At 38.1% G+C, this 27,872-nt stretch overlaps 1 protein-coding gene across 4 annotated transcripts in view; it reads right to left on the bottom strand.

Annotated features, from left to right (window-relative positions):
- The window catches only part of RAB6A (RAB6A, member RAS oncogene family), a 118,267-nt gene extending 91,680 nt beyond the window's left edge, over positions 1–26,587 (bottom strand). For 2 of the 4 annotated variants that reach the window (XM_037026280.2, XM_037026279.2), the window contains exon 1: positions 24,636–24,953. In XM_037026280.2, the coding sequence (XP_036882175.1) occupies positions 24,636–24,705 (70 nt within the window). In that variant the 5' untranslated portion in view covers positions 24,706–24,953. Of the gene's footprint in view, positions 1–24,635 lie in introns of all 4 variants that reach the window. The other 2 variants (XR_005063403.2, XR_005063402.2) reach the window with 2 other exon arrangements.
- Positions 26,588–27,872: the final 1,285 nt, after the last annotated feature.

Genomic DNA, 27,872 nt, shown 5'->3' with positions numbered 1-27,872 from the left:
AGCATCTGCTGGCAAGGATGCAGAGAAAGGGGAACCCTCCTACACTGTTGGTGGGAATGTAAATTAGTTCAACCATTGTGGAAAGCAGTATGGAGGTGCCTCAAAAAATTCAAAATGGAAATATCGTTTGATCCAGGAATTCCACTCCTAGGAATTTACCCTAAGAATGCAGTTTTCCAGTTTCAAAAAGACATATGCACCCCTATGTTTATCGCAGCACTAATCACAAAGCTAAGAAATGGAAGCAACCTAAGTGTCCATCAGTAGATAAATGGATAAAGATGTGGTACGTATGCACAATGGAATTATTCAGCCATAAGAAGAAAACAAATCCTACCATTTGCAACAACATGGATGGAGCTAGAGGGTATTATGCTCTGTGAAATAAGGCAGGTGGAGAAAGACAAGTATCAAATGATTTCACTCACCTGTGGAGTATAAGAACAAAGAGAAAACTGAAGGAACAAACAGCCACAGACTTACAGAACCCAAGAATGGACTAACAGTTACCAAAGGGAAAGGGACTAGGGAGGATGGGTGGGAAGGGAGGGATAAGGAGAAAAAGGGGTATTACCATTAGCACACATAATGTAGGGGGCAGGGCACAAGGAAGGCAGTATAGCACAGAGAAGACAAGCAGTGATTCTATAGCATCTTACTATGCTGACAGACAGTGACTGTAATGGGGTATGTGGTGGAGACTTGATAATGGGGGAATCTACTAACCACAATGTTGCTCGTGTAAGTGTATATTAATGATACCAAAATAAAAAAAGTAAAGTAGTACAGGAAACATACATAAAGGAACAACCCACTGGCTACTCTTATAAGAGATAAATAAAAAGTAAATAAATACCTCAATGCTTGGATGGCTACTCTTTTTTTATCACTTTATTTGAAAATTACTAAATGCTAGGGAACACACAGATTGGAGGATGAGAATGAAAAGCAAATATGACTAAAGCCCTGACCCCAAAGGAGTTTACAATCCACTGAAGGAGACAAGCACATCCAAGAGTGAACATAAAAGCACTGTGCAAAGAAGCCAACCTCTATACTGCCAGAGGTTTCTTTCCTCAATTTGTAATAGTCTACGAGTCCCCAGTATCCAAAAGATAAAGTTAGAAATCCTTAGCAGGCATTCAAGAACCATTCAATCAAACTTAAGCCTAGCCCTCTAGCTTCATCTCCTACCCTTGCCAAAAACAAAAAAAGGTTCATCTTAAAGTGACACAAGGCTATTATTCTTCAAGCATAACATGTACCTTAGAGCCTCTGAGATTTTGTGAATGTAACCTAATTTTGTGGAACTTTTCTTTCCTAGTTAGATTATGAACTTACAGATTCAGTCAGATATGATTCTGCCTGAAGATAGGAAACATTAAATTACCTTTCAAAGTTACTCACAACCTAAGACTGTATTTCCACAAGTTATGTGAGATGGCAGCATGGCTTTTATTTGATCCTAAAACAAAGTCAACATCCCTATGAATGGATCTTAAGGATAAAAAAGATGAGAAAGAAATAATCTGTACCCCCAAAGAACAGTATAGTGGAAGTTCAAAATAAATACTAGCATAAGACTCCCTTTACCAGCATTAGCTTAACTCAAAAACTTTAGTCAAATGTAGGAATTTAGTGTAAGGAAAAGCTTGATCCACTCTTCCTTATAGGTAAAAATTAGAAAAATCTTGTTCATGGCCATGCTTGCAATGTCACTGCCTGACTGGCACTGAATGCATTAGTCTAATTCAATGAAAAAAAACTTCACCAAGTAGACAGCATTCACTACACTAAGGTAGTCTGGCATACAGCAGCCCCCAAGAGCCTTGCATTCTTGGAAAAAATGAAAGTAGGTTAAGCTCACAGAGTCATACTTAATAATAAAAGTCAGGAAATTGAGGTTTTAAAACCAGAAGGTCAAATGTACTAATTTACTGTGAGAAATAACTTGTAAGAATCAGAACATGCAAGTCAACATGGCTAGCAAATTTTCTCATTTAAGCTGTAACCTTATTTTTGTATGCTTTCTACACACTGTACTTCAAAAAAAAGCATTCCTTAAAAAAATCTAAATAATCACTGTTCAATACAGTAACACCTTATGCAGTTTTTACACATACACACACACACACACACTAAAATAATAGTAAGGAGGACTTCTGGGAAGATGGTCATGTAGAGAGAGCTTGATCAGATGTCCTCCCACCTCACACCAAATCCCACTTCCTCTCACCTTCACACTGAATGTACACCTACACACAGGGCAACTCTTCTTGAGGAAGAACGAAGGACTGAGTGAGCACCTGCACAACGAGGGATAGAAAGAGCAAAAAATAAAAACAGTGGAGAGAGATCTGGAGGAGAGGAGCCAAGAAGGCGGTGTGAGTACAGCAGTGGAAATCTCCTCCCAAAACCATATATATTTTTGAAACTACAACTCCTAAAAGAGAGACCAGAAGATACAGTACAACAGGCAGGCTACATCTACACCTGCAAGAAGCCAGTGCCTCACGAAGGAGGTAAGATACAAGCCGCGGCCCAGCAGGACCTGAGCGCCATTCACCCCAGCTCCCTGGCGGGAGGAAAGTAGTCAGAACAGGGAGGGAGAGGGAGCCCAGGACTGCTAAATACCCAGCAGTAGTCATCTGCAACGGGAGTGCAGACACACAGGGCGTGGTGTGCTGGATACAAGGGAAACGGAACAGTAAAATCTCCAAGAGGGTCCCCACAATTGGTGCCGCTGGGACAAAAGAAAAGCGAGTGCCTTTTGAAAGTCTTAAAGGGACAGGAGGCTCACAGCTGGATGGTAGCATCCTGGCACACTTAGCCCAGCAGCTGGGAAACCTGGGGAACTCTGGGAGCCCTAACCCCGTGGGCGGCAACGCAGCTCTGAGGCCCCTCAAGGTGATAAACAGCCTCCCACCTGTTCCCCCTCCGGCATGGCCCTGCCATGGTAGAGCAGCAGCCTGAGACCAGCCACACCCACAGCAGCCGCACAGAATCTACTCTGCAGCCACCTGGGCTAGACTCAGAGAACCCGCTAGGGCACAGCTGCCCAGCACGAGGCACTAGGGGTCGCTGTTTTCAGGAGAGGAAGGCGATGAACAAGCAGGAAGAGACTTTGTTCTACCAGCTGACACATGCGCCAACTGCCCACAACTACCTCTATCACCATGAAAAGGCAGAAGAATTTGATACAGACCAGAATAACAAAAACATCCCTTGAGAGGGAACATGGGGAGATAGATTTAACCCATCTTCCTAAAAAAGAATTCAAAATAAAGGTCATAACCATGCTGATAGAGCTGCAGAGAAAAATGCAAGACCTAACAGATAAAGTTGGAAGGGAGAATACAGAAATAAAACAATCTCTGGACGGACTTAAAAGCAGAATGGATAAGATGCAAGAGGCCATTAATGGAATAGAAATCAGAGAACAGGAATGCAGAGAACTGACACAGAGAGGGATAAAAGGATTTCCAGGAATGAAACAATTTTAAGAGAACTGTGTGACCAATCAAAATGGAACAATATCCACATTGTAGGGGTACTAGAAGAAGAAGAGAGAGAAAAAGGGATAGAAAGTCTTTGAGGAAATAATTGCTGAAAGCTTCCCCAAACTGGGGGAGGAAATAGTTGCTCAGACCACAGAAGTACACAGAACTACCAACAGAAGAGACCCAAGGCGGACAACAGCAAGACACATAATAATTAAAATGGCAAAGATCAAGCACAAGGACAGAGTATTAAAGGCAGCCAGAGAGAGAAAAAAGATCACCTACAAAGGAAAACACATCACGCTATCATCAGACTTCTCAACAGAAAACTTAGAGGCCAGAAGAGAATGGCATGACATACTTAATGCAAATGCCTTGAACCAAAAATACAGTATCCAGCACGATTATCATTTAAACATGAAGGAGGAATAAAACAATTCGAGACAAGCAAAAGTTGAGGGAGTTTGTCTCCCACAAACCACCTCTACAGAGTATTCTAAAGGGACAGCTCTAGATGGAAGCACTCCTAAGGCTAAATAGATGTCTCCAGAGAAAATAAAATCACAGCAAAGAAAGCAGACCAACCAAATTCAACCAAATACTACCTAAGGCAAAAAATAAAATCAACTACTCACAAAAGCACTCAAAGGGAACACAAAAGAGCACAAAATAAAACTCCTAACATAAAGAATGGAGGAAGAGGAATAAGAAGGAAGAGAAATGAAGAATTATCATACTTTGTTTATAATAGCTCAATAAGCAGGCAAAGTTAGATAGTAAGATAGTAAAGAAGCTAACCTTGAACCTTTGGTAACCACAAATCTAAAGCCTGCAATGGCAATAAGTACATATCTTTAAGTAATCACCCTAAATGTAAATGAAATGAATGCACCAATCAAAAGACACAGAATAATAGAATGGATAAAAAAGCAAGACCCATCTATATGCTGCTTACAAGAGACTCACCTCAAACCCAATGACATGCACAGACTAAAAGACAAGGGATGGAAAAAGATATTTCATGCAAACAACAAAGAGAAAAAAGCAGGTGTTGCAGTACTAGTATCAGACAAAATAGACTTCAAAACAAAGAAAGTAAAAAGATATAAAGAAGGACACTACATAATGATAAAGGGGTCAGTCCAACAAGAGGATATAACCATTATAAATATATATGCACTCAATCCAGGCGCACTAACATATGTGAAACAAATACTACAGAATTAAAGGAGAAAACAGAGAGCAGTGCATTCATTTTAGGAGATGTCAACACACCACTCACCCCAAAGGACAGATATACCAGACAGAAAATAGTTAAGGAAACAGAGGCACTGAACAACACACTAGAACAGATGGACCTAAGAGACATCTACAGAACTCTTTACCCAAAAGCAGCAGGATACACATTCTTCTCAAGTGCACATGGAACATTCTCCAGAATAGACCACATACTAGGCCACAAAAAGAACCTCAGTAAATTCAAAAAGATGAAATTGTACCAATCAACCTCTCAGACCACAACGATATTAAACTAGAAATAAATTGTACAAAGAAAGCAAAAAGGCTCACGAACACATGGAAGCTTAACAACATGCTCCTAAATAATCAATAAAAATTAAAATTAAAATAAAATAAAATAAAAATAGAGATCAAGCAATATATGGAAACAAATGACAACAACAACACAAAGCCCCAACTTCTGTGGAACACAGCGAAAGAAGTTCTAAGAGCAAAGTATATAGCAATCCAGGCATATTTAAAGAAGGAAGAACAATCCCAAATGAATAGTCTAAAGTCACAATTACCAAAATTGGAAAAAGAAGAACAAATGAGGCCTAAAGTCAGCAGAAGGAGGGACATAATAAAGATCAGAGAAGAAATAAATAAAATTGAGAAGAAGAAAACAATAGAAAAAAAATCAATGAAACCAAGAGCTGGTTTTTTGAGAAAATAAACAAAATAGATAAGCCTCTAGCCAGACTTATTAAGAGAAAAAGAGAATCAACACACATCAACAGAATCAGAAACGAGAAAGGAAAAATCACAATGGACCCCACAGAAATACAAAGAATTATTAGAGGATACTATGAAAACCTATATGCCAACAAGCTGGAAAACCTAGAAGAAATGGACAACTTCCTAGAAAAATACAACCTTCCAAGACAGACCAAAGATTAAACAGAAAATCTAAACAGACCAATTATAAGCAACAGAATTGAGAATTGAGGCGGTAATCAAAAAACTACCCAAGAGCAAAACCCCAGAGCCAGATGGATTTACCGCAGAATTTTATCAGACATACAGAGAAGACATAATACCCATTCTCCTTAAAGTTTTCCAAAAAGTAGAAGAGGAGGGAATACTCCCAAACTCATTCTATGAATCCAGCAACACCCTAATACCAAAACCATGCAAAGACCCTAACAAAAAAGAAAATTACAGACCAATATCCCTGATTAACATAGATGCAAAAATACTCAACAAAATATTAGCAAACCGAATTCAAAAACAGATCAAGAGGATCACACACCATGACAAAGTAGGATTCATCTCAGGGGTGCAAGGATGGCACAGCATTCGGAAATCCATCAACATCATCCACCACATCAACAAAAAGAAGGACAAAAACCACATGATCATCTCCATAGATGCTGAAAAAGCATTCGACAAAATTCAACATCCATTCATGATAAAAACTCTCAACAAAATGGGTATAAAGGGCAAGTACCTCAACATAATAAAAGCCATATATGATAAACCCACAGACAACATCATAACGAACAGTGAGAAGCTAAAAGCTTTTCCTTTGAGATCGGGAACAAGACAGGGATGCCCACTCTCCCCACTGTTATTCAACATAGTACTTGGAGGTCCTAGTCACAGCAATTAGACAAAACAAAGAAATACAAGGAATCCAGATTGGTAAAGAAGTAGTCATACTGTCACTATTTGCAGATGACATGATATTGTACATAAAAAACCCTAAAGACTCCACTCCAAAACTACTAGAACTAATACTGGAATTCAGCAAAGTTGCAGGATACAAAATTAACACATAGAAATCTGTGGCTTTCCTATACACTAACAATGAACTAATACAAAGAGAAATCAGGAAAAAAATCCCATTCATAATTGTATCAAAAACAAAAAAATACCTAGGAATAAACCTAACCAAGGAAGTGAAAGACCTATACCCTGAAAACTATAAGACACTTTTAAGAGAAATTAAAGAGGACACTAACAAATGGAAACTCATCCCATGCTCCTGGCTAGGAAGAATTAATATTGTCAAAATGGCCATTGTGCCTAAAACAATATACAGATTCGATGCAATCCCTATCAAATTACCAACAGCATTCTTCAATGAACTGAAACAAATAGTTCAAAAATTCATATGGAAACACCAAAGACCCCGAATAGCTAAAGCAATCCTGAGAAGGTAGAATAAAGTGGGGGGGATCTCTCTCCCTAACTTCAAGCTCTACTACAAATCCACAGTAATCAAGACAATTTGTTACTGGCACAAGAACAGAGTCACAGACCAGTGGAACAGATTAGAGACTCGAGACATTAACCCAAACATATATGGTTAATTAATACAGGATAAAGGAGCCATGGACATACAATGGGGAAATGACAGTCTCTTCAATAGATGGTGCTGGCAAAACTGGACAGCTACGTGTAAGAGAATGAAACTGGATCACTGTCTAACCCTATACACAAAAGTAAATTCGAAATGGATCAAAGACTTGAATGTTAGTCATGAAACCATAAAACTCTTAGAAAAATACATAGGCAAAATCTCTTGGACATAAACATAAGCGACTTCTTCATGAACATATCTCTCCAGGCAAGGGAAACAAAAGCAAAAATGAACAAGTGGGACTATATCAGGCTGAAAAGCTACTGTACAGCAAAGGATACCATCAATAGAACAAAAAGGTATCCTATAGTATGGGAGAAAATATTCATAAATGAGAGATGTGATAAAGGGTTGACATCCAAAATATATAAAGAGCTCATGCACCTCAACAAACAAAAAGCAAGTAATCCAATTAAAAAATGGGCAAAGGAGCTGAACAGACAGTTCTCCAAAGAAGAAATTCAGATGGCCAACAGACACATGAAAAGATGCTCCACATCGCTATTCATCAGAGAAATGCAAATTAAAACCACAATGAGATATCACCTCACACCAGGAAGGATCGCCACCATCCAAAAGACAAACAACAACAAATGCTGGCGAGGTTGTGGAGAAAGGAGAACCCTCCTACACTGCTGGTGGAAATGTAAATTAGTTCAACCATTGCAGAAAGCAGTATGGAGGTTCTTCAGAATGCTCAAAATAGAAATACCATTTGACCCAGGAAATCCACTTCTAGGAATTTACCACAAGAATGCAGTAGCCCAGTTTGAAAAAGACAGATGCACCCCTATGTTTATCACAGCACTGTTTATAATAGCCAAGAAATGGAAGCAACCTAAGTGTCCATCAGTATACTAATGGATGAAGAAGATGTGGTACATATACACAATGGTATATTATTCAGTCATCAGAAGAAAACAAATCCTACCATTTGCAACAACATGGATGGAGCTAGAGGGTATTATGCTCAATGAAATAAGCCAGGCAGAGAAAGACATGCACCAAATGATTTCACTCATATGTGGAGTATAAGAACAAAGAAAAAACTGAAGGAACAAAACAGCAGCAGAATCACAAAACCCAAGAATGGACTAACAGTTACCAAAGGGAAAGGGACTGCGGGGGATGGGTGGGAAGGGAGGGATATGGGGGAGGGGGAGAAAGGGGCCATTACGATTAGTATGTAATGTTGGGGGGGGGGGCACAGGGAGGGTTATACAACACAGAGAAGACAAGTAGTGACTCTACAGCATCTTACTATGCTGATGGACAGTGACTGTAATGGGGTTTGTGGGGTAGACTTGGTGAAGGGGAGAGCCGAGTAAACATAATGTTCCTCAGGTAATTGTAGATTAATGATATCAAAATAAAATAAAATAAAATAATTAGAAAAACAGTGGGAGAGATGAAGATACAGTAAGGGAGGGAACCCCACCCCCAGCGCAACAACCTGCAGAGAGGAGGAGTATTGCTGAGAGACCTGGACATAGATTCCCTGTCTTGGGGCAAAGAAAAAAAGGCAACACTTTCAAGTGCCAGTAGATTGTAAGTGAAAAATCCCCCTAATTCATGCAACTAAATCACCCGCCATTTGGCAAGGGAACGGCTGCAACATTCTCCAGATCAGAGGTCTCGTGAGCACCATGTTCTGCACTCCTTTCCCACACTGAGGGTGATACAGGGAGCAGTCTAAGCGGCTTCCGAGCCATTAGCCACAGAGCACATTCAGGCCTCAGATGCCCCTAGGTCACAGAGTCAATCACCCTCAATATCTGGAGTACACATCCTTGCCACCTCTACACTGCAGGTGCCACCCTAGTAGCCACAGACGCAGGGCTTTCCTGGGAGCCAAACCTGGGCCTCAGGCAGCACCATGGGTGCAAAGCCAGGTGCTGCCCACCCCTGCAGAGTACACCCGGGCCACTGCTGCACCACAGGCATGGAGTCATTAGCTGTGGAAGCAGGGCTCTCCTGGACACCACACCTGGACCCACAGCCCTCCCACCAGTATGGACCTGAGTATCCACTCATGAGCCCCTCTGATTGCACTCCCTAAGTGCACCTCCCTTGAACCGCATGCTGACAGTCCTGATACCAGGACAGTCCCAGCTCATGGGCTTCCAGCCAACTGGCCCAAACTAGCAGGCACACACAGTCTACCTAGGGAACTTCCCTACACAAGGCCAATCCTTCAAAACTGGGAAAGATGGCCTTTTCTGCTAATTCATAGAACCAATCACAGGAAGTCAAATAAAATGAGGACATACATGTTTGAAACAAAAAAGCATGACAGAACTTCAGAAGAACTAAATGAAACAGCTTTAATTAAGCAAGACTGGATAGAGTTCAAATGAGTACCTATAAAGATGCTCACCATCCTTGAGATAAGAGTGGAGGAACTCACTGAAAACCTCCACAAAGAAATAGATAATATAAAACAGAACCAATTAGCGTTGAATAATACAAAAAATGAAATGAAAAATACACCAGTGGAATCAACAGCAGACCAGAGGATGAAGAAGAATTTACATTCAAGCTGAACAGCTGAAAGAAAAAAGAATAAAAAGAAATGAAGAGAGGTTTAAGGGAGCTCTGGGACAATATCAACTGTCCAAACACTCACGTTACAGGAGTCCCAGAAGGAGAAGAGAGAAAAAGAAAGAAGGAGAAGAGAAAGAGAAAGAAGTAGAAAACTTATCTGAAAGAATAATAGCTGAAAATTTCCTTAACCTAGGGAAGGAAGCAGACATTCAGGTCCAGAAAGCAGAGAGACCTCCAACAAGATAAACCCAAGGAGGTCCACATCAAGACACACTGTAATTAAAATATCAAAGATCAAAGACAGAGAGAGAATCTTAAAAGCAGAGAGAGAAAAGCTGTGATTTACCTACCTATAAGAGAAACCCCTAAGACTATCAGCTGATTTTCAGCAGAAACCCTACAGGTCAGAAGAGAGTGGAATGATATATTCAAAGTGCTGGAAGAGAAAAACCTCCAAGAATACGCTACACACAGAAAGGTCATCAGTCAGAATGGAAGGGGAGATCAAGAGCTTCAGAGACAAACATAAGTTAAACGAATTCATCACCACTACACTGGCCTTACAAGAAATGTTAAAAGAGGAATATTTAAGAAGAAAAGACAAGACCCTAACTAGAAGCAAGGAAAAGATGAAAGGAAAAATGTCATGTACAAAAATATACTAGATGCAGTAAATCAATCACCTAAAGGCTTCCATGAAGGTCAAAATACAAAGGTAATATAATCAATTACATCTAAAAATTAGTTAAGGGAACCGCTAAATAAAAAGGTATAAAAGAAGGCACCATATACATAAAATGTGGAGGAGGGGGGAAAAAACGTGTTTTTAGAATGTGTTCAAACTGAAGTGACCATCAGCTTATTATAGATTGCTATATACGTAAGATGTCATAGATGAACCCTCTGGTAACCACAAGCCAAAAACCTATAATGGACACACAAAATACAGAGAAGGGAATCCAAACAACACCTAAGAAAGTCATAATGCACGAATAGAGAACAAGAGAGGAAGAAAGGATCGGAAAGATAACAAAAACAACCAGGAAATATGTAACAAAATGGCAATAACTACATACTGCCAATAATTACTTTAAATGTAAATGGACTAAATGCTCTAATTGAAAGACATAGGGACAAATGAATGGATAAAAAACAAGGCTCATCTATTTGTTGCCTACAGTTTAGACCCAGACACACACAAACTAAACTGAAGGGATGGAAAAAGATATTCCATGCAAAATGGAATGAAAAAAAAAAAAGGTGGAATAACCACACTTATATTAAATAAAATAGACTTTAAAACAAAGACTAATAGAAGAGACAAAGGACATTATATAATAATTAAAAGCACAATCCAGCAAGATATAACAATTATAAATATCTATGTACCCAAAAGTGGAGCACCTAAAGTAAATATCAGACATAAAGAAACTGACAGTAATACAGTAATAGTACTAGACTTTAACCTGCCTATGGAGTTCCTCCCAGAAAAGGCGGGCAGGGGAAGTGACAGTGCAAGAGGCCAGAGAGGAGGGACAGAGCAGGAGCTGGCTAGTGAACCCAAGCAAGCTGTGAACAATAAAAACACTTTCTCCCGACCTGCCCTTCCTCTTGTCCTCCTTCAGTTTAATCAGATTCATAAGGAACTTAGGGAAATTGCCCCAGGTTGGGGAACCGCCTTCCCCCCAGAGCTACACATATATACAGATCTGACATGACATCCAAAAGCAGTAGAATACACATTATTTTCAGGTATACATGGAACATTCTCCAGACTAGATCACCTTAGTACACAAAGCAAGTCTCAATGAATTTAAGAAGACTGAATTTGTATCAAAAACTTCCCCATGGCTGCAAAAAGCCAAGAATTGCCAAGCCACTCTTAAGTAAAAAGATAAAAGGGTTTGCTCTTTGGGAAATCAGTAATTTTTATATAAAATTATAGAATGTTTGGTATTGTTCCAAGGATAGATAAACTAATTAGCAGAACAGAAATTCCATAATCAAACCAATGAATTTATAGTTGATTACTGCAAAACTGAAATAGCAGAACAGTGAAGAAATGTACTTTTTTAAATACATGATGTTGAGATAATTACATATCCAAATAGAAAAAAATTAAACCTGATATCTACTTCACAGTAAACATAAAATCAATTTCAGGTAGATTATAAATCTAAATGTGAAAAGCAAAGAAAAAAGACCTTCAACATAATACAGGAAACTTCTTCAGTACACAGGTTATGGAAAAACTTTAAAAAGGACATAAAAATCACAGATGGTTGTAGATTTTGTAGACTGATGCATCTATCTACATTAAAACATTTTTTATTTATGAAAAAGTTGTCATTAAGAGTGAAAAAAGCAAGTGGAGGTTGATCTGTTCAGAAAAAAAAAATCATACCTTTAGTTCTTGTTTCTTTTTGTTCATGAAGAATAAAGGACACCACTTTGGAAAGAATGATGCACAAGTTTAAGATTCTACCACACAATGCCTGGGTCATGGGTTGTCTTTTTCTAAACTGTGACTATAATCTCTTTTATGTGCACCTTAACTTTTCTCCCTGTGGCAAAATTTAAGCAAGTAACTTTTGACTATGAAAAAACACTACTGGAAATTATAATAAACTAATCAAAACTAAAAACCCAAGTGGGGAGAAACTTGAAAATATCCTCCCTTCAACTCCAGTAATACAAATTTTACAGTACACCAACTTTTAAAAGTCGTAACAAATAAGGAAATCAAAGTATTTGCACTCATGAAGTTTAAAATTGGCAATAAAAACACCTCAAAATACAGGTATGTATCATTTAGGTATAGAGAATAATTTTTCTAATATTTTAGTTCAAAGTAGTTTTTGTTTTAAACAAGGAATCTTCAAATAGAAGATCAGGATCTCTCTCAATGTCTCATCTGGTCAGAATTCAAGTCGTTCATCCTCTCTGCACTTAAAGTTACCACAAAATTCCAGAGAAAGGAAGTCCACTTAGGTGGCCCCTTTACATTGGCCAAAGACATCTTTTAGCGCCGTGCCCTTTCATATATTCCTACCCATTTATGATTACAAGTATTTGAGAAATTGAAAAGCCCCCTTTTACACAAAGATTAGACAAGTCTAACTTTAAAACAGCATTTCTTCTGTATTCATTCAAATCCTTTTAGCTAATATAAGGTTTCACTTCTGTCCAAAAGTTTCAAAATCCCTGATAATTCATTGCATCCTCCTATATAAAGTAGTTCAAATGATCATTTCAATCAGACCCTAATTAATCTTATCCTAATACTGTGCCTATGCATTTTTTTGTCCAACAATATTTTAACATTAGTACTTAACACTTCTGCAATGAAACATATAATACTTCATACAGCATTGTACTCTAATGCTCTTCTTTCTATCCCACTTCCATCCCATGTCAAAACAGATTTATGTAACACAGAATAAATGAAATCAGCCACCAAGAAGTTGTGATAAAAGCTCATACTGAGGAAGGTAAGACCAAATAAAACTAGCAAACAAAAATATTTAATTATCAATAAATGATTCTTTAGAATAAAAATAGAATCTGTTAAACCAAATGTCACAGATGGGAGACCACTGGTTATTCTAGAACCAAAACACCCCTGGTTCTATCTGAGCACTCCTACCTCTTTCAAAAAAATTATTTCTCTTTGAAAAAGGAAATATCCTCCAGGTGATTTCATAAACCACTCTAATTTCCCACAACCTCTTCAGTCAAGAAATTCTTCCATATATCTTGACTTACATTCACTGTTTCAGTTTAAAAACCTTTTATGTTCTCGTTCAGATCTCAGAATTGCAAAGTAACTAGCTATTACCACTTATGTAAGATACATTACAAACCTAAAGACTTTTTTCAGTTATTTGAATATCACACTTAAATACCATGATTAAATAAGCCTATGATTTTCCTTGCGTATAGACAGCATTCTGAAATAATTCTGATAATTCAGTATCATAATAACACAATCATTATTAATAAAGCAAATTTTATCAAAGCCATTGAAACTTACTAAAAACTAATTTGTTTCTCATCTTACTCTCCTTGAAGTTACATGTATTAAGAATTTTGTCATAAATTACAGAAACCTAGCACTGCAAAATACCTGAGAAACATTTAACCTTATCTAACAGATTTAGTTTATATTTATCAAACTTTTCAGAAATTATTAAGTTTTTTTCACTCTTACGATTTAGGTAAAATAAGCATCCTGTCCTTTCTGCACATACTCCACCTGTACAACATTTAACAAAGACAGGTAGTACAGTCTAACGTTTCAGTACTGGAATTCTAAAACCAGACTGTTGACTTGAAATACCAGCTTGGCCACTCACTAATCTTACACAATCAGCACCAGTTACTTAACTTCTCAGTACCTCAATTTCCTCATGGTGAAATGGGAATAACAGTAGTACCTATCTTACAGGACTAATTAAACTTTTTATTTGGAAGCAATTTTAAGTTTACAGAAAAGTTACAAAAATACACAGAGAATTCCTATGTATCCTTTACTCAGCTTCCCTTAATAACATCTTACATAACAGCAGCACAATTACCAAAACTATGAAATTATGATAAATGCTACTAACTAAACTACAGAACTTACGTTTCATTTTCTTCCACTAATGCCCATTTTCTGTTCTAAGATCCAACCCAGTACCCCACATTGTATTTTAGTTGTCATGCCTCTGTAGCCTCCTCCCATCTGTGAGATTTCCTCTGTCCTTCCTTGTTTTCAGGACTGACATTTTTGAAGAATACTGGTCAATTACTTTGCATAATGTCCCTCAATTTAGATTTGTCTAATATCTTCTCATTACACTTAGGCCATGCATTTTTGGCAAGACTACCACAGAACAGCCATGCCTTTCTGGATGCATCACAACACTACAATGTCATACAATGTTTTATTCCTAGTGATTGTAACCTTGATCACTTGGTTATGGTCATCTCTAGTTTCTCTACCATAAAGTTACTGTTTTTCCCTTTGTAAATAAGTACGTTGGTTATGTAGATAATTTAAAGTACATATACATAAATTTCTGAAGGGGTACTCTTTAGTTTTAAGAAAAGGGTTAAGGTCAGATAAAGGGTTAATTAGCCACATAAGGCTACTGAAATTAAAATGGGTTAAAATGACATAAAATTTAGAAATCAGTTCCTCAGTTGCACTAGCCATTGCATATATAGAGTAATTCCACCAAACCAGAAAGTTCAATTGGATAGCAATGATCAGAGATCCTGAAATATTAAATACGCCTCAGAAACATGCTAAGTACCTGTAAGATAAATTCTAGCCGGAATAAGCAGGCAAAGAGAGGCAACAAAGGGCCAGGTAATTTATTTAAATACCCTCTGGTGAGGTTCTGTGGCCTTCTTGCCAGGGGCCAGAGAAGTCTCGCCCGGTTAGGGAGGTGGGGCACTTATAAGGGATTAGGAGGGGGAGGAGTGGGCAAGCTATCCTAAGGGGTGTTGAGAGGTATGATTGGCTAAAGGTGACATAATAGTCAACTAGAAACTTTTTTCTTTCCAAGAGGGAGGAGGCTGACATCTGGGTCTTAGTTGGCACATCAGGAAGGAATTCAGGAGAGCTGTCCCCTTTCCATACACGGCACAGACTTTGGGGTCTGGTCTGTTCTCCCCCTACGGCATCTCTCTGTTCTGTTTGCATGTCCTTGTTTTTCCTTTCTCCAGCCTAACAGTATCCCCAAAATAAAGGATTCTATGGGTAATTTTATCCATGTATGCCACAGATATACATATAATTGTCTTCTAGAAATCATTGCCAAAATATGTGCAATGACAGGATAGACTGGATTTGCTTCAACTCACTTCAGTGCAAGGGATGGGGAATTATGTGCTGTAGATTAAACAAGTCACAAGTTGATAATTACTGAAGCTGAGAAAGTTTATAGGGGTTCATGAAGCTGTTAAAATTTTCCATACTAAAGAGGTTAAAATATCTTAAGAACTCATAAACATATTTGGTTAAATTTACTTTCAAATATGCCATTTATACTTACTGCCTACTTCTGAATCCTTCTGGACTCTCCAAAACTCTACTGAAAACACTTTTTAAAAATTATTGATTAGTTCTTGATAAATCCAAAGGCCTTTCCTTGGTCATCATTTTCCCTGAGACACTGACTCCCCATTCATCTCAGATACTGGGGGTATCAACCTTTTCTCCTCCTAGGCTAGCTTTTTTTTGTTCTATTTTATTCTTTTAATTATCCTCTTTCATGGCCTTTATAAGCAACCTCAAGGCCTTTCTGAAACTAAGTAGGATAAAAATCATGAGTCATTTACTTATTCAAAAGTATTTAGTGAGCTTCTGTTATATGCCAAGCATTGTGCAATGTGCTTAGAATACAGCAATAAAAAAAATGCATCAGTACTACCCTTGTGGACCTTACAGATCAAATGAAAAACAAATTTTGATAAAGTAATCACAACTGTATTAAAAGCAATGGTAAGTACACAGTGCTGAGAGTCTAAAGAATAGGAACCTAAAATTACTCTGAAAAAATCAGCAAAGACTTCTTTGAAGAAGTAACTTGAAACCTAAAGGATAACCTGGAGTTAACAGACAAAGGGGAAGAGGGAGTATGTAACAAGATAAGAGCTCAGTGAGGAGTTACAACTGAAATAAAGGCAGTATATGGCTGAAACAGACAGAGATGGTGGGAGATACATTCAAGATAAGAATGGACAGATGGAGAGGAACCATATAAGGCACTGCAGACCATGTAGTAGATCTTAGACTTAATTCTAAGAATGATGAAAAACAAAAACAAAAAACCTACTAAGATGGATTTTTTTGAGTATTTAAAAAGTTTTATTGTTATAAACTATATGTATCATAAAATTTACTATTTTAACCATTTTTAAGTGTACAATTCAGTGGCACTGGGTACATTCACAACGTTTTTGTTTTTAAGGTAAGGAAGTTACTGTATTTAGATTTTTATAAAGTTCATTCTCCCATCAATGTGGAGAATGGATTGGAGGGTAGAGGTCCAAGAACAGGTTGAATGGTTCAGAGCAATGTAAAAGATTTATATCTACCTTACTGCTCCCTACCAGATGTAAGCAAGAATAGAGATTATACCTGATTTGTTAACAATATATTTATCATTTGTTAACTATATCCCTTGGGACCTAACTCTGCTTGGCACATGGTAGGCATCTGTTAAATGGATAAGTGACCTACAAGATTCTGATTCTTAGAAGTTTTAAAAAGCAAAGATATCCATTTTGTACAGCATGCAATACCTTAATGATGATTTTTAACTGTTAGAAAAAATCTGCCTAACAGTAACAGGCAAAGATAAGTGCTAAGAATAAGATTAGAGATATAAGGGTAGAAGTCTGACTACTAAAATATGAAAGGCTTTAACTTGGACAGAAGAGTCTGGACTTCAACTCAGAAGTGGGATGTCTGACCAAGGTTTTATGTAATCTCACAATGGCAGGGCAAGATAACAGTGATGTTTATTATCAAATAATTTTTAAAAGTCCTACAGTATTTATCCTTTTGTGACTGGCTTACTTCACTTAGTGCAATGTCATCAATGTTCATACAAGTTGTAGCATGTGTCAGAATTTCCTTCCTTTTTAAGGCTGAATAATATTTCATTGAATGTATGTACCAATTTGTTTATACTTTAATCTTATGACGGACACTTGGGTTGCTTCCACCTTTTGGCTATTGTGAATAATGCTGCTATAAACATGGATATAAGTAAGTTGATTTTAATTTTATAAAATATATTTTTTAAAAAGAACAGAAACTGAAAACCCTAAGCAATTCTTAATGTCCAAATTTAAGACAGAGTGCTCAGAAAATTCAAAACATCCAAGTTAGAAGCTAGAAAGCAAATGGAACAGTAGCAACTGACCTCATAGACTGCATAAAGATCAATTTTAACTGACAACAGAAAAAAATGAGAAATAGTATGATTTCTGCTGGAACCCCCACATGGCTCAAGAATCGTGAGAGCCAAGCATATCTAGAAATAAGAGTAAAGGTGGTCCTAAAAATAGAAAGAACAACTCAAAGTCTGTTTAAAAGGTAGACTGACATCCTCTAATATCCCCTCCTCTGTTCCACACAGGCAGGTCCCTCTCCTGTATCATTAGAAGATTACAGGACAATGCTTTGCGAAAGGAAAACAAGGTTTCTGGACTGGGGAACACAAGGTACAAATGAGGGCTAGGGTACAAACAATATTAAAAACAAGGAAATTAAATCCACTTACTCTATGTTATCTTCAAATCCTCTCTCCTTTCAGCTCCAAGAAACAAATCTCCAAGACATTGGATAATTCTTTTTTAGGAAATCTGACCAGCAAAGACTTTGAAGATCCAACATCAGAGACTTCCCCAAAAAGAACTCAGCCAGAGTCCTACAGAGAAGCCCCATAAACCCACACAAGAGCTTAAAATCAAAATTTTAGTGTTCAACTCTGAAACAGAGGTAGATAGCCAAGAATAACTTTTTTTTTTTTTAGCACCATATCAAACAGGAAATACAGAAACTAAAACAGAAGTGAACAGCAATTTTAAACTTAGTATTGGGAAGAAAGCAATATATCTCATTAATATCCTCAAAATGACAAGATACTGAAATCAAAAAGATGCTACAGACAACGAACATTCAGAAAACAAGAGTTCTTTGAAATTAAAATAACAGCGAAATAAAACATAATAGGGTAACAGAAAGTTGAATCTTCCATATTAAAACAGAAATATAAAAGAAATGAAAAAGAGTCAAGATAACATAAAAGTAGAGAGGTCTAATAATTCCAGAGAGAATTGAAAATGGAGAAGAGGACATCACAATAGTTAACTCGAGAAAATTTCCTGCAACTGAAGAACATAGGTTTCCAGTTTGAAAGGACTTAAACCTATTACTATGCATATAAAATGAAAATATCATTATGAAAGATCAAAATACCAAGAGTCATAATGGCAACATTAGAATCTACAAGACAATACCTTAATATCTTCAAACTTCTGAAGGGAGACTATATCCAATCTAGAATTCTAAACTCCACCAGATTTCCAGTGTAAGCATTGTACACATATATTTTTAGACACCCAAGGTCTCCAAAACTTTTTCCCATGTTCCATTTACTAATAAACTACCTACTGGAGGATATGTTCAACATAATGAGAGAGCAAACCAACAGAGGAAAAAAATGTAATCTGAGAAACAAGGGATCCATCCAACACAAGAGAAAAAGAAATTTTGAAAATGATGGTAAAGGTAGCTCCCAGGTTCCCTGCTGTACATCAATCATGAAGGGTAACTAGTATAAATTAAATAGGTCAGAAGGTTCTGGGAGAGATGCCCCAAGGAGAACAAACTGAGGAAAAACCTGATGTATTCTTATATACTGAGAATTGATTTACACTGTTGTTCAAGAGCTTGAAGATAAATTAGTAATAAGCATGTATTAAAAATGGAAAAAAGCAAGTCAAACAGTGGCACAAAGAAAACAAAAATATGCAAGAGACAAGTAATTAGTATAATATATAGCTCAGCTATGAATATCATTTACTTAGTAACAATGTAAAGATGAACCAAAAAGTATGACATCTGTATTTAGAGGATAGGGAAAGCAACACTACCAGGTTATTACTGCCATTATCAGAAAATGAAAAGAGCTTAGAAAAGTTAAAATAACATGTCCAAGATTACACTGCAAACATTGGGGTCAGGATTAGAACCAAAGCTTGATTTATCTAGAACTGTCTTTATCACTATATAATGCCTCTGCAAGAAAAAAAGTTAACTATACAGCATGGGAATAGATTTGAGAATTTCACAACAGGGAAGTGTGATAATAAAAATTACAAAATGTATTTCCTTGGAAATTTCTAAGAATAAATGAATAACTTAAAAGCAGTCCAGTTTAACTGTCACAACCAAGAATAGCCTACAGAGGCCTAACAACTAAATCGAGTGGAGTATCCTGAAGGATCCTAGAACATTAGAAAGAACCAAAAAAATCTAAATAAAATACAGATTTTGGTTAATAGTAATATATCAGTGTTGGTTCATTAACTATGAGTTCTTAATTTTAGAGGAAACAGGGTATAGGGTCTCTATTATCTCTGCAAGTTTTATGTAAATCAGAACTATTTTAAAAGACTTTAAAAACAAAAGAATAAAATGGGAAAGCTCTATATGTACTAATATGAAAAGATCTCAAGGATATATTAGTGAAAAAAGCAAGGCACGGAATTAGGTCTGATACATCTTATATATAAGGGACAATAAGGAATTACACTCATATTTGCTTGTATCTGCATAAAGAAATTCCAGAATATACACAAGAAAATGAAATATATAATTACTAAAGGAAGAGGGGGTGGCGTAGGGAACAGTCACAGGAACAGGGAAGTATGTAAGTTTTCTCAGTTTACACCTTTTGATTTGTGAAATGTGATTAGATTACCTATTTTTAAAAGTTGCGGGGAGGAGGAAGTGATCCAATTTAAAGACCTAAGAGAAATGCATAGATGACTTCTTGAAATCTCCTCCAACTTTGGAATGTTATTCAAGCATCTCAATTGAAAGATGTTTAAACTATCAGCTGTATTTATAATGTGACTTCCCTGAAACCCCACACTCCCCATCACTTCTCTGGATCTTTCAACGAGGCTGGACTCATCACACTGTTATCAGGCATTACATATTTCTTTCCTGAGGAAACAAAATTTTTAAGGGTAGGCTCTACCAAACGACTTGACAGAGTAGTTCTCATTTGTAAAATTAAAATATTTACTGAGCACTTCCCAGGTGCCAGGCAGTATTCTAAAAGCATGACATTTCTTAACAAATTTAATCTTCACAATAACTCTATGATAGGTCCTATTATCTTAAGAAAAAGAAAATGAAGTGTAAAGAGGCCAAGGTCAGTGGCCGGTGTTAAAATATGAAATCCAGACTCTGTGCTCTTCGACACTAGCTCTACTATTTAGTTTTAAGTTTTCAAAACAAGATACAGAAACATTCCCCTTGACTCTCGTAACTTGCAATGTAAAGCTGCAAGGTATAAAAGGCTTGACATCATCTCACCCAGCAGTTTTCAAAGTGTGGTCCACCAACCCCCCAGGACCCCCAAGACCCTACAGAGGGGGGGTCCACTACACTCTTGGGAGTCAAAATCATTTTCATACTAAGATGTTCCCATCTTTTTTCACTCTCATTCTACGTGTACAGTGGAATTTCCTAGAGCCTATGTGATGTATGGTATTACAACTGAATGGAGAAGGAACTGTTAGAATCTGGTTGTCTTTAATAAGTCAAACATTAAAGAGATGCAAAATAATGCCATTCCCTCACTAAATTTTTGTTTGGAAACTAGTTCTTTTTCATTAAAAACGATTAGGTTAACATTAATAAGTTAATGAAAATTAACTTATTTTAAAAAATTAAGTTAATAATTAATAAAATACTATTATTTTTAAATGAACTGAATATTTAAAATTTTGTCAGTTAACTTTTAATATAGTAAACCAGGTATGTGCTTCACCCTGAGATTACAGTTCCTAATTTACAACCCAATTTATAACATTTGTAGTAATACCACCTTCTACCGAAAACTATGAATGACATTCGTAAAAGTGCCTCTACATTTCAAGACAATAGCCACACGTAGTAACAAGAGATTCCTCAAACAAACTTCAGATTCAAATTGTATATTTCAATATCCCTTTATTAAACCATGTATACTACTGATATATAAAGAAACCACAAGTTTACGGGGAGATTACCAAAACTGATATCATTAACTCAATCTGAGGCTTCATATACTGAAACAACCCATCTTTGTTACGGAGCATGTATCCTCAAATTTTTGATAAAATAAATAAAACAGGCTGCTTAACTTCATATCAGTTCCATGAACATCTTTTTAATATTCTTTGACATACTTTTCTAAGTGCTGTGTTAATAGCAATAATTTAACAATAGCTTTTACAAAAAAAGACTTCAAGTAAAAAAAAAAACTGCAAAATCCTGGTCTGTTTTTTTTTTTTAATTATATGGTGAGGACTATAAATTACTGGGCTCCCTGCCCCACTGAGTATCTGGAGTATCCCTGTGTCCAATCAAATAATTTAAGTACAAAATGTTATTGTTGAAATATTCATTACATTCATTCACTAAATATTTCTGAGTATCTACTACAAGTGTGGCACTATGCTAGCACTGGGGATACAATTAACAAAAAAACAATAGTTTTTAATCTTCATGGAACTTGCAGTTTGCTGTGGGAAATAAAAAACAAACAAGAAAAGTAAGAATTATATATGTGGTACAATGCTATCAAGGAGACAAATAAGGCTTTGCTACACATTAGTCTTTGAAAGCTGAATTGTGGAATTCTAAAACCTAAAAATAAATAATTCATAGAGTTACATCAAGATGACATGGATTCTACAGACCTTTGCTAATGCTTAAGAAAACTACAGACACAGCCCATGACAACAGATACCAATCTTTCACTGTCAAAGCTAGTGGATGGCATTACTTAGCAATATAGTAGCCTCAAAAGATAATTATCCTTCCATTGAGTTAAAAAGCATGTAAACACAATCCTAAAAAAAAAAATCTAAAAGGAGCCTTAGGAGAGACAGCTAAATGTAATGTGGCATCCTGAACTGAATGCTGAAACAGAAAAAGATAAAAACTAGGAAATCTGAATAAACTCTAGATTTTAGTTAATAATAATGTATGGGTATTGGCTAAATAATTCTAATAAATGCACCATAGTAACGTAAGTTGTTAATAATAGGGGAAACTGGGTGGGGCCATATGGGAACCCTCTGATAATCTCAATTTTTCTGTAAATCTGTAACTGTTCTAAAAAATAGTCTATTAAAAAAATCTAAGATGGTTTCAAGAATTACGAGGAGGGGGAGGGAGGTAAAGACTTAAAAACGAGAAGCCATAAAACTTTGCAATGTGACTGAAAACATAAACACTCAAGAAATTCAAAGGAAACCTGCAGATACTTGTTATGATCTCTATTCATACTAATATCTTCCTAAGAGATTAATGGATTTTTCACACAAACGAAATAGCTCTGTATCACAACATAAGGCAAGCAATAACATCCCTGGAGTGCACAATAAGCACTTAGATCCTGTTTATTGATACTGACCAATAAGCTGTTATTTTATGTATGGCACTATCCTGAAATTGACATAAAATACCTAGCCCAGGATCAACCTCAAAGATCTTTACCATGTACTTAAAAAGCTTATACTTTCAGGAAAATTCACACTCAAAAAGGAGACTATATTTTTCCTTGGTGGTGAACGGACATGAAGGAGAGTGATTATGTATGGGAGGAGAAAAATGATTCCTCAGGTCCAACTGGAAGCAATTCTATAACTAGTTTTAACCTATTTTAATGCCATACTAATTAGTATAAACAGTTCAAGGCAGTAATAAAAGCTCTGAATTTATAGCAGTTATTTTCTTTCCAATCAAAAGAAGTAACTGATTATTCTATAACCTAACCTAAGACACTCAGTAGGTGACTCAGTGTTTGATGACTTGGGAGGAATTCTCTCTCAATGTCTGGATTTTAAAGATGGTCATGAAAATTGTGAGAAAAAAGGGGGATGATAATCTTTAAACTGCTGAGTGTCAAATTTTCATAATACAGCATAAAATTCGAATTATCACAAGAAGCAATTTTAGAAACAGCCATCACAAAATTAGGATCTTGTATCTAAACACAAAGTACAGCACTGACAGAAGCCTAACCAGGTAAATGATCATCGGACACTATGGAATATTAAGCATAAAAGAGTCAATTAGCTGAAATGGTATTGTACATTTAAATCTATTTTATGTAACCAGATGATGAATCTATTCCTATCCTACTCCATTACTCCCTAACCCCAAAGGAAATCGTACAAAAACAATGATGTTCGTTATTCTCAAGCCTTCTTTCGCAGGAATCCTAAATATGTAATTGTAAAACACACAGGAAATAGAATAATTAACATTTCCCTAGTATAATTCCTGTTTGCACCACCGTAAGGAGAATCAGACACTGCTTCAGATTGACACGAGAAAAAGGAGAGGTGAGATGTGAAAAATTCCAAGTAAAACGATCATGACATAGCATCTGGCAGAGATCAGAAAAGCATCACACGGCCAAAAGAATTTGCAGGGATGAAAGTCAAGAAAAGAATATGAGGTTTTCCAACAAACCACAGCCTAACCCAAGGAACAAAAATTGCCACTGCTGCCGCCACCCTTTCACCCCACAACCACTCTATCCTCAAGTCGCCTCCAATTCAGATATATATACTCTATAACCCAAACTAATTACCCACCCAGGTGGAAATCATCCAAGAATTTTTCTAAGAACCCCCCCCCCCCACACTTCCCACCTTCCAGAAGACCCGCAGTTCTCAGGGCCAAGCCTCTGGGGGAAACAACGCCCAGATCCCACCCTCCTTGCCCAAGGTTGAGGAGGGCCGATTCCGCGGAGTGGGTCTCCTGGAGCTGACCAACTGGGAAAAGAGCAAACAATAAGGGTGGGGCTCAAGAAAGGGGCTGGGGCTGGTGAAACGACGGACACCGGAGAAAGAAAGGGATGGACGGGAGGCTGGGGCTGGGGCTGGGTGGGGTGAGGACTGGGGAAGGGAGACGGACTGGAGAGGCCCGCGTTGCGCGGAAGGAAACGGCGGAGTCGGGGACAGAAGGGTCAAAATCCGACCGACCGACCAAGGTGAAGTGAAGCCAGCAGCCAGGAAGGTACGGCAAACACGGGGAAGGGCTGGGGGATGGAACGCAAGGCCAGCGGAGAGCCTCCATGCACGCAAGGGCCGCACTGGGGGCGGCGCGGGGAAGCCGCGGCCAGCTGCCAGGAGTGGGGGAGTCGCGCACTTACCGCTCTGCTCCCCCAGGAACACCAGCTTGAATTTCCTCAGCGGGTTCCCGAAGTCTCCGCCCGCGGACATGATGGAGCCGGAGGACCAGCCGCCGCCTCAGCCCAGAGACCTCCCGAACCGACGCTGCCCTAACCCGTTGACGAAAAAGGCGAGAGGGGGCGGGCGCCGAGCTCTCGGCCACTGCAGGGCCCGGGCAGCGCAGCAAGGCTTTAGGGAGGACTCCTCTCCACGGACAGGCAATCGTCACTGCCGCCTCCCCGCGGAGTCGCCTAGCACCGAGCGAGGCCCGCGGCTGGGAAGGGAAGGAGGGCGGTGTCGGAAGCAGCCAGGGGTGTGCTTCCAAGATTCCCAAGGCTAGCGCCGTTCCCTTCTCAGCACCCGGCACGGAAACTGGGGTGAGAGTGGCGGGGCCGGAGTCGCACACGCGTCTGGGACCTCTCACACGCAGCCCGTCGGTTCCCACAGCTGCCGCCGCCGCAGCACAACCTGCTGAGTGCGCGAGCCTCTGGCGCGGCGAGGGGCGAGCCCGGGCACGAGCCTGCCGCCCCTTCAGCCGCCGACGTGCGTACGTGCGTGCGCGTGCGCGCCACAGCAAGTGCCTTCCTGGTTTAGCCAGCTTTCCCCGACTCTTCCCGGGAAACGTAGACGAGGGTAGGTTAGCTTTCAACTCGCGTCTGGAAAACGGGGAGGAGGCGGGGCGGAGCCCGAGGGAAACAGGGGTGGAATAAGGAACACTTTCATCACTTAAGTAATGAGCCAATCGGAAAAGTCCAAAGGCGGACAGGGATTGGAGTGAGTTGGCAGTGCGAGAGCGCGCGCAGAGCCCTCGCGTGATGGAAAGTGTCGCAAGGTGACGGCCATGCAGAGTGTGGCACGTCGCCGCATGAATGGAAGGAAAGAAGGTGGGACGAAGGCGGGGCCGGAATGGACGTGGAATTGACCCCAGCAGGGAGCGGGTGTGATTCGAGATCCTGAAAGTGAACCAGTTTCTTCTTGCCTGAGCCTTGAGCCGAACAACACATTCCTCAGATCCGCTCTTCATCAGTACACCCTCCCATATTCTCGTTCTTCTTATCATAATTCCTCACTCAATATCTTACTGGGTACATTCTCTGCTGTTGCTCTCAGGAGTTTCATAACTACCAGAAGCCACAATGCTAGGTGATGTCCATCTTTCACTGTGCTGGGAAAGGATTTAGACATCATGTACACCAAGCCTGCCATTTCACAGATGGTGAAACTGAGGCCCATTTGGGAAAGAGCTTTGCAGAAAGGTCACAGCAAATTAGAGGTAGAGACTGACCTTGAGACCAAATGCAGAGAGCAGGTATTTTAAAGATTAGTCATTTCTCCTCAAGCAGGGCTTCTGAATCAGCTATAGGTAGATCTCCATTAAATTACACATTTGAAGTATGTGCATTTTTTTGTGGAAAGGATTCGTAATTTTCATCAGATTTTTCAACCCAGCTCATGACCCAAAAATATGAAGGTTAACATCACCAGCAGGAAGAGCCTAAGGAGACATAACAACTAAGTGTAATTAACTAAATGTACTTAACTGTTACTTAACATGACTTTAACATGACAACTGAACATAAGTTTTAAACTGAATGGGATCCTGGAAGAGAAAAGACATGAGCAAAAACAAGGGAAATCTGAATAAATATGGACTTCAGTTAATTATAATATTTTACATTGAGTCATTAATTGTAACAAATTTATCATACACAAAACAATAATAGTGGAAGGGGAAGGTATATGGGGGCCTGCTGTACTGTCTGTTCAATTTTTGTGTAAAACTTTAAAAAAATAAAGTCTATTAAAAGATGAAGATTAAGAATCACCAAAATTAGAGAAATTGACATCCCCACCTCACCATTCTATAGACAGCATCCAAAAAAGTAATCCTTGCCCCTGAAGAAGACATTTTTAAAAACTGTTTTCAAAAATACTTCCCAGGTTCATAATAAAAAATGTCCTTAACATTTGTGTGTAGTGTCTTTTCATTCACAAAACAACATTTATATACATGTTCTCATTACCTGGGAGTTACTTACTTAGCTATAAAAACAGCAGGATCAAATAAGTGCCTTCTCAAACCTAGGGATGAACTGCTGAACTAGAATAAATTAAGGGGAAAAAATAGAGGTTCTTGAACTAATATCTGTTCTGGCCTATCAAGGCAACAGCTGAACACCAACCTTCTCTTTCAAAATTTACTCATTTCTGATTCCTCTCAGAATCAAGTGGGAGGAGGATTTTGGAAAATGTATCTTAAATGAAAAGGTGAAAACCTGAGTCATGACAAGGACATTTGATTTTTTTTTTTTAATATTTGATTTTAAAAGTAGCTTGTAAGGTCTGGTAAAAGACCCTCCCCACCAATCACCAAACCCTGACCCAAACAGCAGGTGATATCAAGAGACTATTTAAAAAGAAACGTTCTTGCAAACTAAAGTGAGTGGCTATTTTCTCTTTCTCATGGGTACCCGGGTTTTCGTTATGTTTCCTGAAATAGCCTTTAAAGTAACATCTGAGGACTGGAACTATAATTACCTTGTTCTTCCTCCAGAACTTATGAATCAATTCCTCCCTGCTGCTTTGGTTTCTGTAGTCACCTAGACAGGTAATGTTATTCCTTTCATTTTGAAGAGACATGTGGTATAATCCACCTCTTACCTCATGTTTTAATGTTTAAGATAGCATTTTGCATTGACACATAATAAAGCTTCATTCTCCATTGAAACTGCCTTACTATTTATCAAGCACTCTGTGTAAGTCCTATGTTTCGCCTTAAGAGATCTTATGGTCTAAAAGTTGCATATTAAGTGCTATGGATTTCATTACAGGAAGAAATTACTTGAGAGATGAGGAATAAAATTGGCCTTTTTCAAGGGTGCTTTACCAATACTTTCACCTCCTTGATTTCCAACAGCCTATTCTCTTTACCTTGAACACTTTCCCTTCCATTCCTGTCTCCCAATTCCTACTTGTCCTTCAGGTATCACCTTTAAAAAGTCTTCAAGAATAATGCATGATCAAAACCGAAAGTTTCTGTGATGAATGCCCTTGTACTGTTCGCCATGTAAGAATTTATTCACTATGTAAGAATTCGTTCACCATGTAAGAACTTGTTCGTTATGCTTCAGAAGATTGGAGACTGATGAGAATTAGACTTGAGATGGATTAATGATTGTACATTGAGCATTGAATTTTATTGTTGTTAACAATAAAAT

This window comes from Manis javanica, chromosome 11, assembly GCF_040802235.1.
Source record: "Manis javanica isolate MJ-LG chromosome 11, MJ_LKY, whole genome shotgun sequence".
NCBI lineage: Eukaryota > Metazoa > Chordata > Mammalia > Pholidota > Manidae > Manis > Manis javanica.
Note: the sequence above shows the minus strand (reverse complement) of the source record. Positions and strands in the feature narration are given on the sequence as shown.